Source organism: Lampetra planeri, chromosome 52 (assembly GCF_965212315.1).
Source record: "Lampetra planeri chromosome 52, kcLamPlan1.2.h2, whole genome shotgun sequence".
NCBI lineage: Eukaryota > Metazoa > Chordata > Hyperoartia > Petromyzontiformes > Petromyzontidae > Lampetra > Lampetra planeri.
Genome location: NC_136158.1, coordinates 7,134,928 through 7,148,671, shown reverse-complemented (window position 1 = coordinate 7,148,671; position 13,744 = coordinate 7,134,928). Strand labels below are relative to the sequence as shown.

Below are 13,744 nucleotides of genomic sequence, written 5' to 3'. Positions count from 1 at the left end.
AGGAGGGGCTAGGAGGGGCTAGGAGGAGAGGGGTCACTCAGGGAGAGCACACACAGGGATCAAGGTCACTCAGAGAGGTGAAAGTTCACTCGCAGGGGTCTCACTGGAGTCGTCAATGCTGCGTCTGGGTGTGGGGTCGCGGCGGGGTCAACTGAAGCGTGCCAGGGCTGGGAAATTCTCTCGGACTTTATTCTCACGAGGTGCACGACCCGCTCCCGTCATCCGTCCCGTTTCATCCAAAAATAAAAGCAGACGCTTTCTTAAATGAACCAAGACTCAGAGTGGACGTCCATAACCCCTCCCGCGAGAATCCGAGTCGCTGCACCGCCCCCCCCCCCCCCGCAGTGACTCGCTCAGAAATCGGGCGCTCTCGCCCTCACGATCGCCGCGACACCCCCCCCCCCCCATCCCCGTGTGACCCACCGACCCCCAGGGTACCCAACAAACAACAGGGTGACCGCGCGCACCCCCGCCCCCTACCTCCCCCCCCTACCCCCACCGCCTCCGAGTCACGCGGAGGTCGTGACCCCGCCGGGACCCCCCGGACTCCCGTCGTCGACTGTCCTCGCTCGCTTGGGGGGCGGCCCCCCGTCCCGCTGCTCTTCGACGTCGTCCGGAGCGACGGCGTCTCGGCCCCCCTCCTCGTCGCGCGCCCCCCCTGCTGGAGAGGAGAGACAGCACGGACGTCAGCCGGCGCTCGGTGGTGAGCCGTCGCCATGGCGGCGGTGACGCGGCCGTCGCCTTGGTGGCGGTGACGCGGCCGTCGCCACGGCGGCGGTGACGTGTAGTGAGTCGTCGCCACGGTAGCGGTGACGCGTAGTGAGCCATCGCCATGGCGGCGGTGATGCGGACGCGAGCCGTCGCCATGGCGGCGGTGACGCGTAGTGAGCCGTCGCCATCGCGGCGGTAACGCGTGGCGAGCCGTCGCCATGGCGGCGGTGAGGCATAGTGAGCCGTCGCCATGGCGAGCCGTCGTCGGCATGAGCGGAGGCCACCGCGTGTCGGCGTCGCGGTCCACACATTCGCCAGATTCCAAATTTACACCGTAAATGACTCGAAGGTGAGTTTCTACACACGGCAATCACCGCCTCCGTCCGCCCTCTCCTGGCGGCAGTACGTACGGTGCGACAGAAGTTCAACGTCCACGCCCTGGGTCCCTCGCGTCAAGGACAATCCTATCCTGGTCTCTCGAGCCCTCCCCCGGTCGGGTAACGTCGCAGCGACAACCCTCGGTCCCCTCCAGCTCCGACCCGAGCACCGCTTTGGCGTGGGGAAGTCAACGGCGGCTGTGTTACAGGCGGCCTTCGCCTCCGCCCCAACCCTCTTTAGCCCCCCGCCATAGGAATGTGGAACGTCCACCGGCGGGCACGGGGCCTCAAGTGGAGAACCGCCGTGCCGTGTGCGAACGAGCCGCAGCAGAGCCGGCCGGCGCCATCACCTGCGTCCTCCGGAGGCGCCGCCAGCACCGTCGCCGCCTCCTCTTCCTCCTCTTCCCGCCGCTGCTGCTGCTGCCCATTGCCCGGCGCGGCCGCTGGCGTCGCCGCCCTCTCCCCGGCCAGCACGGCGGCGGGCAGCGTGAAGCTGAAGCACATCATCTCCTTGCCGGGCGCCACGTTGCGCACGTGGTGCAGGCCGCCGGCGGGCAGCGCGGCGCCGCCCAGCGCCGCCTGGGCGCGCGCCCGCACGTCGGCGGCCGGGTCGGTCGAGCGCGAGAACGCGTACAGGTGCACCGTGGGGCCGCGGTGCGACGCCGCCAGCGCCGCCGCCAGCGCCGCGCCGCCGCCCTCCGCGTCCGCCAGCAGCCCCGGGAACTCCGACAGGAAGTCGAGCGCCAGCGCCGGCAGGTTCATGGTGATGTGGATGGCCGGTTGGGCGCCAACGGCAAGACCGGCAGCGGCGTCACCGATACCGAGACTCTTACTGTCACCGATAACACTGCTAGCACTCGCGCTACCAGCGCCGACGCCATCGATACCGTCACTAACGCCATCACCGCTGACGCCGACACCACTACCGCCGACACCATCGCCAACACCATCGCCAACACCAGCACTGACCCCATCAACATTGACACCATCGCCACTGACACCATCACCACTGACACCATCAACACCGATACCGCCGCCGCCCATCGCGAGGGCGGCGCGACCCAGCTGCAGCAGCAGGTCCCTGACGGGCCCGCGGATGAATGCGCGCCCGTCCACGTTGTAGACGCGGGGGGCAGGAATGGCGCCCTCGGGCTCTGCCGCGGCGCCGCCGGCGCCCGTCCCGGTGGTCACGTCAACGCCGGGCACCTTCGCCGCGAACGGGCGTCGGTCGGAGACAAAAAGGGTCGGAATCAGAATTTTTCATTTGTCCTCAAGAAATGCCGATGAGCCACCAAGTACACGGACGTCCGGTAGCAGCACGGGACGAGGCAAGCGGCCGTCGACCGCTCGTCACGCGGCCGCCCTGCCCGGCGACGCTCGGCGTGAACCGTAACAACGCCCCTCCCCGCCCCGTGACGCACCCACCGGAGGGGCGGGGGGGATACTCCGGGGCGAAACGTTCACAAACAAAAATTGGGAAAACATAAACGGGCACGGGGCTCCGGGCACCGGTGGCCGTAAACGTCGTCGGCGGACGACGGCGCGCGAATGTCACCGCCCGTCCCGGTGCGGAGAGACGGCGCGGCGGTCGTGGCGAGAGCGAGAGACGACGACGCTGCCGCCGGAGCCCACCTTGTTGACGAGGAGGTTGCGCAGCAGCCAGCGCGCGGCGTGGGGGTTCAGGTCGTTGGCGAGGACGCGGCAGCCGCGGCGCGCCGCCGGCACGGCGAAGGGGCCGGCGCCGGCGAACACGTCGAGCAGCACGTCGGCGCGGCGCAGGCGCGAGACCACGCGAGCGTGCTCCGTGCCCAGGCGCGGGTTCCAGTAGACCTGAGCAAAGTCCAGCTCGAAGGTCCGCCCGTTCTCCCTCACCTGGGCGGAGGGCGCAGGAGGAGAGAGGTCACGCGCGCAGCGCAACACAAAGCGAGAACCGGGAATCGTGTCGCCGTGTTGCGGAGAGCAGCGCACTAACCGTTGCGCTATCGCTGCTCACACACACTCTCGCGACAACCGCCATTCGCCACTTTGTGCCGGTGACGTCAGCACGGGGCTCGTGCCAGGCCGTGTGCACTTCGAGGTGACGTGGAGTGTCGAAGGCTCGTTGGCAGGTCGCGGGACAGACCCGGCAGGTGCCAGTGGGTTGACCGAGCGACTGCGATGACCTTCGGATGCGCCGCTCGTGCCCCCTCCGCTGTGCCAACTCGCTGCGTCTGAACCGCCCCGGCGCTCCGTTCATTGTTGTGAGCGTCGCTCCGCGCGCACGCGCACACACGACCGCGCGCACACACGACCGCGCACACGACGAGGTTTTCCCCACCCATCCCCCCCGTGCCTGAGTGACGAGGTTGCCATCCCCCGCGAGGACCTCCATGTGGAAGTTGCGGAAGGTGGAGTCGATGATGTCCACCTTGTTCACCACCGTCGTCACGCCCGGGTTCTTGTCGATGATCACCTGACCTGCGCATGCGCACACACACACACCCAGTCACAGAGACCAAGATCCCCGGTGTGGCCTTAACAGACTGCTGGGGCAGCACCTGTGAAGGCCGGCACGGCACACGAGAGGGCGATTGACCAGCACCACATCCGGCCGCCTTTGTCTCCCCAGTGTCGATGTTTACACACCGCACCAGGTACTCATTTGAGGCCGAGTCGACCTAGGGGAAGGCCCAGGACCGGTTCAGATAATCGTCGCCGTTGTTGGCCGTGAGTGTCAATCGGAACTCGGGTCGCCGGGTTCGTAGCGGAGCGCGCCAACCACTACCCACACACAGACAAAGATCCGCCGTGTAGCCTCGATAGACTGTTGGGGCAAGTGGTGTTAGCGAGTGAGTGAACGGTCTCACGAGCGAACGGCCCAAGCGGCTGCACGAGCCGTTGGGCGAGCAACGCTCGCGAGCCGAGCGACTGCGGGGAGCCGAGCCAGCCAAGCCAGCCCAACGAGCCCAGCGAATCGAGTGAGCCGAGTGAGCCGAGTCAGCCGAGTGAGCCGAGAGAACAGAGGCAGCCGACTCAGCCGAGTGAGCCGAGTGAGCCGAGTCAGCCGAGTGAGCCGAGAGAACAGAGGCAGCCGAGTGAGCCGAGTGAGCCGAGTCAGCCGAGAGAACAGAGGCAGCCGAGTGAGCCGAGTGAGCCGAGTGAGCCGAGAGAACAGAGGCAGCCGAGTGAGCCGAGAGAACAGAGGCAGCCGAGTGAGCCGAGTGAGCCGAGAGAACAGAGGCAGCCGAGTGAGCCGAGAGAACAGAGGCAGCCGAGTCAGCCGAGTGAGCCGAGAGAACAGAGGCAGGCAGCCGACTCAGCCGAGTGAGCCGAGTCAGCCGAGTGAGCCGAGTGAGCCGAGAGAACAGAGGCAGCCGAGCGAGCTGAGAGAACAGAGGCAGCCGAGTCAGCCGAGAGAACAGAGGCAGCCGAGTCAGCTGAGTGAGCCGAGTGAGCCGAGTGAGCCGAGTGAGCCGAGAGAACAGAGGCAGCCGAGTGAGCCGAGTGAGCCGAGAGAACAGAGGCAGCCGAGTGAGCCGAGTGAGCCGAGTGAGCCGAGAGAACAGAGGCAGCCGACTCAGCTGAGTGAGCCGAGTCAGCCGAGTGAGCCGAGAGAACAGAGGCAGCCGAGTGAGCCGAGTGAGCCAAGAGAACAGAGGCAGCCGACTCAGCTGAGTGAGCCGAGTCAGCCGAGTGAGCCGAGTGAGCCGAGAGAACAGAGGCAGCCGAGTGAGCCGAGTGAGCCGAGAGAACAGAGGCAGCCGAGTGAGCCGAGTGAGCCGAGAGAATAGAGGCAGCCGAGAGAACAGAGGCAGCCGAGCGAGCCGAGCCAGCCGAGCGGGCCGAGCTTCCGCCCGCGCTCACCGATGAGGTGGCGGTACGGCAGCTGGTGCTGGCGCAGGTTGACGTGAGCGATGTGGCCGAGGCGGCTGAAGGCGGCGGGCACCTCGCGGCCCTCGGGCAGCACGGCGCGCAGCACCTCCTCGGCGCGGAAGTTGTCGTAGGTCAGCTCCAGGTCGTAGGCCGCGGGCCGTGCCAGCGGTAGGCCGCAGGCACCCAGCGCCTCGCGCAGCGTGGGGCCCGGCTCCTCTCCCACGCTCGTCCTCACCGGGTCCAGCAGGATGTACTTGAGGCCGTCGCCGTCGCCACGCCGGTTCACTTCGGCGTCGACGGCGTCGTCGTTGGCGGCGGCGTCGTCGTTGGCGGCGGCGTCGCCCGCTTCGGATTTGCCGGCGCCGGCGGTGGCGGCGACGACGCCGGCGTCCACGACCCGCCGCACGCCGGGCCGGCGCAAGGAGAGGGCGCTGAGCAGCCGCATGAGGCGCGAGACGGCGGCGGCCGGCACCACGATGGCCGGCACGGTGACGCGGCGCGAGAAGGCGGCGCGGTCCAGCGACGTCATGCCGCGCACGGCGCGCGGCGGGGCGAAATGCCCGGCGCCTTCCAGGCAGCTGGCCCGGTTGTCGGCCTGCGTCATCGCTCCCACGGTGGCGGAGGAGGAGGTGCGGGCCGACGCCGGGCGGGTGGACGACGAGGAGGACGAAGAGGGAGGGTGGACGGCCACGTGGGTGGACCCGCGGGTGAGGAGGTGGTGGGCGCGGCTGCCGAGGGCTCTGGCGGGGGGGAGACGCGCGGTTAGCGGACGCCGCTTCCGGCTACGATCTACCGTCGTCTCCCGGTTACTCGGTTATTGCCACTGCCACTACTGCCGTGGTCGCTACCAATACTATCACTACCACTGCCGTGGTGGCCGTGAGCTTCTCACGCTCGATTGCTCCACCCGTGTTGAGGTCGATACCAGGCATTGACCTGTCGTTTCATCCATCACTACCACACTGCAGGTCACAACCACGCACTCACCAACCCACTCATCCACATACACACTCACCCACCCACACTCACCGCACTAAAAGTCACACCTACACAGTGGCGGCTCCTGCAAAATCTCTCAGGGGGGGCAAATGTCTGGATGATTGATAAGGATAAGGTCCACCCATGCAATGGATAAATTAACAGCTTAAGCATGTAAAGGCAACTTCACTTCTTTAATATTAATGAAAAATAAAGTGACTCTTACAATACATCTTGTTTGTTTCTATACTCACTATTAAAACAAACCACTCAAGTTTCTTTTATTAAAGATTCCACTAGGTGGCGACAAATTATATTGTTGGATGAAACGTGCTTACGTATGATGATGTAAGCACGTATGATGACGTAAGCACGTTAGGGCGAGCCCTCCCGGAAGCCATAGAGAATGCATTGCAGCGCCCCCGTTCGAAAAAAAACATCTTTGAATGTAAGTCTATGGGACCACTCGGGGCGATTCTCAGCTGGAGGGAAATCGCCCAAAAAGAGGCGGTACTCCACAGAACGTAGCATGACGCTGATTGGACTATATCCAGAGGCACAGTGACGGCTAGCGTGACTCTGTGGTTGAATGACATTGGTGGTGCGTCGCCCAATCGCCCTAATGAAGAAACCGCCCCTGCACCTACACACTCACCCACCCACTCACCAGGTCACAACAACACAAGACATAGATTCCCCTATACCTTTAACAGACTGTTGCTGCCATTGGTACCTCATTTGCCAGTAAAAAATATGATAATTGTTTTTTACCCTAGTCTCACATGGGTTGGACCAGATGACGCCAAAAGGCTCTAAGGAAAGCTGTCTCGGGTGTGGACCAATCAACTTCAAGGACAGTGCATACATTATCAGAGTTATGTTTTTTTTTGCATTATGACTGCAGGTATTGTGGTCTATGCAAACATGACTCCTCGTAAAAAAGGTGTCAGTTTTGTTGCCAGATAAAAGGGTAAAAAAACAATTATCAGATTGTTGCTGCTCATTGTTGTGGGCTGGCATGGCACACGACGGGGTGGGTGGCCAGCACCACGTCCGGCCGCCTTTGTCTCCCAAGTGTCGATGTTTACATACTGCACCAGGTACTCGTTTGAGGCCGAGTCGACCTAGGGAAGGCCCTGGACCGGTTAAGATGGTGTTGGCCGTCAGCGGAAATTGAACTCGGGTCGCTGTGTTCATAGCACAGGGCACTAACCGTTGCACTATCGCTCCCCACAACAATACTCACAACAACTAATATTTGCCACTAAGTAGTGGTGACATCACATTGCTTTTGCTAGGCTATCTGCACTTTGAGGTGGTGAAGTGTCGAAGGCTCGCTGGCAGGAGGTCACGGAACACACCCAAGTGTCATAGGTTGACTGGCTGGGATAACTGGCAGATGCACCACCTGTGCCCCCCACTGTGACAACGTGCTGTTTTTTATCCGCCCAGCGCTCCGCTCATTGTTGTGAGCGTCGCTCCTTTGCCCTCTGTAGCAGCATCCTTCACGAGCCTTCTCCACAGAGGCCGTTCTTGACACCGTTGGTACCGGTCATCGGCAAGTCTATTCAGCTTCTTGGTTCTTTCGGTAAAGTCACGTAGAATGGAAATAATAAAATAATAAAAATAAAACATAATAAAATTATTCTCACGACGTTTCGGCCACAACGCAAGCAACCGACTTCAGGTGAAGAACAGGTCTGTCGAGATGACTGAATGACACCATCCAGGCTTGGAGCGTCTATTTAAGCTGGGATGGAGGGGGGTAAGAGCGCCTTGACAAAATAATTTGCATATCAAGAGGAATTTAGCATATTTATGGGAAATGCATATATGCGATTAGTACTACTTGTGAAATGCATAGGTTTGGCGAGGGGTTTAAAGTCATATTATGCCCGTGCATTATGCAGGATTAGCAGCATCAAAGGGAGGGGATAGGGGTAGCATTAATAAAGGGAAGGAATGTTAATAGTATGTAGCTGCAGTAACTAAACCACCACGTAAACAACTAAAGTATAAACCACATAGTATCATCAGTATACTAAATATACTCTCCAATAAGCTGAGCTACTAACAGTAAGTAATACATTACAATTCTAGGTCGCAAAAAATATAATATGCTTCCAGCTAAACTTTATTCTCTTACATCACACGGGTCTACACCGTACCCTGCAGTCACGAAAGCTTTAAATCGAAATTTAAGTCTATTCAGCTCCGCATCCTCATGTATCGCATAAGCTCCATCTCTTCTCCCGCCCATGCTGCACCCGTATAGCCCCTCTATCAGGCCAAACAGAAGCTACTTAGGCATGCGGTGGCTGGGCATGCGGGCTACATGACCCAGCCAACACAGCCTCGCCTGCCGGAGGAGCTCTCCGATAGGACTGTGTCCAGATCTGTCAAGGATTTGTGAGCTCCACACACAATCCAGCCTGGTTAAATACAGGATGGATCGTAAGCAGGCCAGCATGAATATTTCTAAATGGCGCGGATGTTCCATTAGAAAGGTTCACGTTTCACAAGCATAGAGAAGGGGGGGGGGTATGATTGTGACCGAGGAGACCGGAAGCTTCGTGTGGAGCGAAAGACCAGGTAGCTTCCACATCGCAGCGTTACAATGCAGCCAATGAAAAGATTATGCTGCTCTACTGATTCGGAGACCTCACGCACACGCAATCACCACCACTACAGGTCACGCCAACCACTCCCCAAGCTCTAACAACTACAACAACCACCTCGCTCAATGCACGACCCGGGTTCATAACCTCGAATCCATTACAACTCTGATAACAGTGCTGTTTGTTTCTGGTCACTCGACGATTTGGACCCTTGGGCCCAAGTCCCCCTCACGAAACCGTCGCCACTGTCCGTGAGCTGCGACAATCTCGTGGCACACACTCGAGATGATTTATGTACTTATGCAATCTGCACGTGTATACTTTATTCATATGTTCTTACACCGTGACTTGCTGACCTTTTCTCTATTTTGCACTCCTATCTATGAAAAATAGCTTTATGGCTCATCAGATTCCTCCAGCAGAAATACAGATTCTGCCGAGTTGTACCTTGCGGACCACCCGTCCCTTCTGGACATCTGTGACAGAGCGTTGTAGCTCAGCGGATTCCTCCTCTGCCACTCTAAATACAGATCCTGATTTTATCGCTCCATCTCTACGGGTGTAAGGTCTCCCTTCGTGGCCGTCTCGACCATCCTCTAGTCCCCGTGCTCCTCTCTCTGTCTCTCCCTGTCTCTCCCTACCCACACAAAGATCCTGCCCCGTGCAGCCTCAACAGACTGCTGTGAGCACCTATGAAGATCGGCACGGCACACGAGGGGGTGGGTGGCCGGCACCACACTCGGCCACCTTTGTCTCCCCAGTTGAGATGTTTACACACCGCACCAGGTACTCGTTTGAGGCCGAGTCGACCTAGGGGAAGGCCCAGGACCGGTTAAGATAATCGTCGCTGGTGCTGGCCGTGAGTGGGAATCGAACTCGGGTCACCAGATTTGTAGTGCAGCGTGCTAACCGCAACACCACCACTCCCCACACGCTAACACACACACACCAACACCCAACACACCAACACAGACACACACACCCAACACACACAAACACACACACTCACAGACACACTAACACACACACTCAGACACACACTCACAGACACACTCACAGACACACTAACACACACACACTAACACACACACACTAACAGACACACCAACACACACACTAACAGACACACCAACACACACACTCACAGACACACACTAACACACACCCACTCACAGACACACACCAACACACACCAACACACACACTAACAGACACACTAACTAGACACACACACTAACATACACACTAACACACGCACTAACATACACACTAACACACACACACTAACACACACACACTAACAGACACACCAACACACACAATAACAGACACACTCACAGACACACTAACACACACACCAACACACACACACTAACACACACACCAACACACACATTAACAGACACACTAACACAGATACACACAGACACCAACACACACACTAACAGACACCAACACACACCAACACACACACACCAACACACCAACACACCAACACACCAACACACACACACACCAACACACACACACCAACACACACACACCAACACACACACACCAACACACACACTCACAGACACACACTCACAGACACACACTCACAGACACACACTCACAGACACACTCACAGACACACACTCACAGACACCAACACAGACACCAACACAGACACCAACACACACACCAACACACACACTAACAGACACACCAACACACACTAACAGACACACACACCAACACACACACACTAACACACACACCCCACCACAGACACACACAGGCCCCCCGTGTAGGCCCGCGTGGCCTGCTGTTGGGGCACGTGCTGGTTGCGAGCATCATGGCGCACGGCAGCACCGCGCCCGGCCGCCTTTGCCTCTCCGCTACTCAAAGTCTCCACCCGGCACCGGGTCCACCCAGATAGGCCGACTCCACCGAGGGGAACTCCAAGAGGGGAGGTTCAGACGCCACGTGCGGAGCGGGGATCGGAGGGGAACCAAGACCGAGACTTGAGGGGCCGCGGTCTCTCCCCGCGTCTCCCCCCTCTCTCTCCACGTCTCCCCCCCCACGTCTCTCCCCACTCCCCAAGTCTCCCCCCCACCACGTCTCCCCCCCCCACGTCTCTCTCCCCACGTCTCTCTCCCCACTTTCCCCCCCCACGTCTCTCTCCCCACTCCCCACGTCTCCCCCCCCACTCTCTCCCCACGTCTCTCTCCCCACATCTCTCTCCCCACGTCTCTCCCCCCACTCCCCACGTCTCTCTTCCCACTCCCCACGTCTCCCCCCCCACTCTCTCCCCACGTCTCTCTCCCCACATCTCTCTCCCCACTCCCCACGTCTCTCCCCCCACATCTCTCCCCCCACTCCCCACGTCTCTCTCCCTACTCCTCCCGTCTCCCCCCACGTCTCTCTCCCCACTCCCCACGTCTCCCCCCACGTCTCTCTCCCCACTCCCCACGTCTCCCCCCCCACTCTCTCCCCACGTCTCTCTCCCCACATCTCACTCCCCACTCCCCACGTCTCTCCCCACACTCCCCACGTCTCTCTCCCTACTCCCCACGTCTCCCCCCACGTCTCTCTCCCCACTCCCCACGTCTCTCTCCCTACTCCCCACGTCTCCCCCCACGTCTCTCTCCCCACTCCCCACGTCTCTCTCCCCACTCTCCACGTCTCCCCCCACGTCTCTCTCCCCACTCCCCACGTCTCCCCCCCCACTCTCTCCCCACGTCTCTCTCCCCACTCCCCACGTCTCTCCCCCCACTCCCCACGTCTCTCTCCCCACTCCCCACGTCTCCCCCCCCCACTCTCTCCCCACGTCTCTCTCCCCACATCTCTTCCCCCACTCCCCACGTCTCTCCCCCCACTCCCCACGTCTCTCCCACCACTCCCCACGTCTCTCTCCCCACTTCCCACGTCTCCCCCCACGTCTCTCTCCCCACTCCCCACGTCTCTCTCCCCACTCCCCACGTCTCCCCCCACGTCTCTCTCCCCACTCCCCACGTCTCCCCCCCCACTCTCTCCCCACGTCTCTCCCCACATCTCTCTCCCCACTCCCCACGTCTCTCCCCCCACTCCCCACGTCTCTCTCCCCACTCCCCACGTCTCTCTCCCCACTCCCCACGTCTCCCCCCCCCCACTCTCTCCCCCCACTCCCCACGTCTCTCTCCCCACTCCCCACGTCTCTCTCCCCACTCCCCACGTCTCTCTCCCCACTCCCCACGTCTCTCCCCCCACATCTCTCCCCCCACTCCCCACGTCTCTCCCCCCACATCTCTCCCCCCACTCCCCACGTCTCTCCCCCCACTCCCCACGTCTCTCCCCCCACATCTCTCCCCCCACTCCCCACGTCTCTCCCCCCACATCTCTCCCCCCACTCCCCACGTCTCTCCCCCCACTCCCCACGTCTCTCCCCCCACTCCCCACGTCTCTCCCCCCACTCCCCACGTCTCTCCCCCCACTCCCCACGTCTCTCCCCCCACATCTCTCCCCCCACGTCTCTCCCCCCACTCCCCACGTCTCTCCCCCCACATCTCTCCCCCCACTCCCCACGTCTCTCCCCCCACTCCCCACGTCTCTCCCCCCACATCTCTCCCCCCACTCCCCACGTCTCTCCCCCCACTCCCCACGTCTCTCCCCCCACATCTCTCCCCCCACTCCCCACGTCTCTCCCGCCACTCCCCACGTCTCTCTTCCAAGCGGACTTCGAGGCGCCGCGCGCTCCGCTGCCTACCTCAGTGACGTCATCTGAGCGAATGCCACAACTTCCGGTCCCGTCGGCACTTGCGAGAGATAGGGGGAGGGTCTCTGCTTTCCGGCGACGTCATCAGCACATTCTGGGGCAACGTCACCGCGCGGCGTCATCGGAACGCGAGGGGGGAATGACGTCATCGTGACATTGACGAAAAGCGTTCGGAAGCAATGACATCATCAGCGGTGCATCTTCAGACTCGTGAAGAAAACGACGACTATGTTGAGATTGTAACGCTCTGCTACTGGACACCTGTGAAAAAGAGCTTCATAGCTCATCAGATTCCTCCGGTCTCAATACTGATTCAAATTTGAGCAAACTGCCCAAGCTCTGCGTTCCCCTTCTAAGATGTTTTCAGCCAATTAGTTCAGTTCATGTATTAGGTGTAGCCCCGTGAGCCATGCGGCTCTTGACTCGGGTGCAACCAACAAAAACGTGAACAAGAAACATCTTAAAGTGACGACGCGCAACAGAAAAATCCAGGAAAAAACTGCAAAGACTTCCAGAAAAAGCACCGTAGATCAATGTTGTGTGCAAAAATCCCAGTGGGATGCAAGTCAAACAATAACAACCATAAGACATCATGGGACCTCTTTTGCCAGTACCAAAATATACTAATAGGGGGTTTCCCATTTTTTCTGGCAACAAAACTGACACCTTTTGCAAGGAATCATGTTTACATTAACCACAAGGCGCCTTTTGGCGTCATCTGGTCGAACACCATATGAAACGAGGCTCCAAAGAAAGCTGTCTCTGGTGTGGACCAATCAGTTTCAAAGACAATGCATACATTACCAGAGTATTGTTTTTTGTTTGCATTTGACTGCAAGTATTGTGGTTAATGTAAACATGATTCCTTGCAAAAGGTGTCAGTTTTGTTGCCAGAAAAAAGGGGGAAAACCCTATTAGTAACCATAAGACAATTTAGATTAAAGTTATCAGTCGAACTCTACTAAAACGAACAAATATGGCTAAACCAAAACGTTTTCGAAATCACAAAAAGAAATCTATAAAAACTGACTCCACACGAAGCTCCTCCCGTGGTGGACAGGGGGGTGGGGGTCAGGGTCTTGTCGGCCACGGTCAATGCCCTCCCTTCTCTACTGCGCTTTGTGAAACGTCTGCGCCGGTTAGAAGCATTCAGGCTGGCCCTGGCTACGATCCATCCTGGGTTGAACCTGCAGGCTGGATTGTTGACACTCCGACTGATGCTCCTACTGTTGTGGAGTGACTCATGCAGCCAGCTATGGCTGCAGAGTTTGGTAGTACATGTTGTTTACGTCGTTTATTGTGAAAATTCGGTCACAGTTCCTATGACCACTGTTTCATTGCTTTTATGGCTTTATTTTGGTGATTTTCGAAGTTTTTTGGTTTGGCCATGTTTGTTTGTTGTAGTAGAGTTAGACTGATGGCCTTAATCTAAGTTGTCTTGTGGTTGTTGTTGTTTGACTTGTATCCCACTG

General features: G+C 59.2%; 1 protein-coding gene across 2 annotated transcripts; it reads right to left on the bottom strand.

Moving 5' to 3' along the window:
* Positions 1-488: 488 nt before the first annotated feature.
* TRMT5 (tRNA methyltransferase 5) lies at positions 489-12,350 on the bottom strand. 2 transcript variants are annotated; one of them, XM_078617079.1, is made up of 6 exons: positions 12,264-12,350; positions 4,932-5,680; positions 3,421-3,545; positions 2,721-2,960; positions 1,439-2,294; positions 489-661 (listed from the first exon to the last, which is right to left on the bottom strand). In XM_078617079.1, the coding sequence occupies exons 1-6, from the start codon at positions 12,275-12,277 to the stop codon at positions 510-512; spliced, it is 2,136 nt and encodes a 711-aa protein (XP_078473205.1). In that variant the 5' UTR covers positions 12,278-12,350; the 3' UTR covers positions 489-509. The 2 variants fall into 2 exon arrangements, with proteins under 2 accessions (XP_078473205.1, XP_078473206.1); XM_078617080.1 differs by having other exon boundaries at positions 489-658.
* Between the last annotated feature and the right edge of the window lie 1,394 nt (positions 12,351-13,744).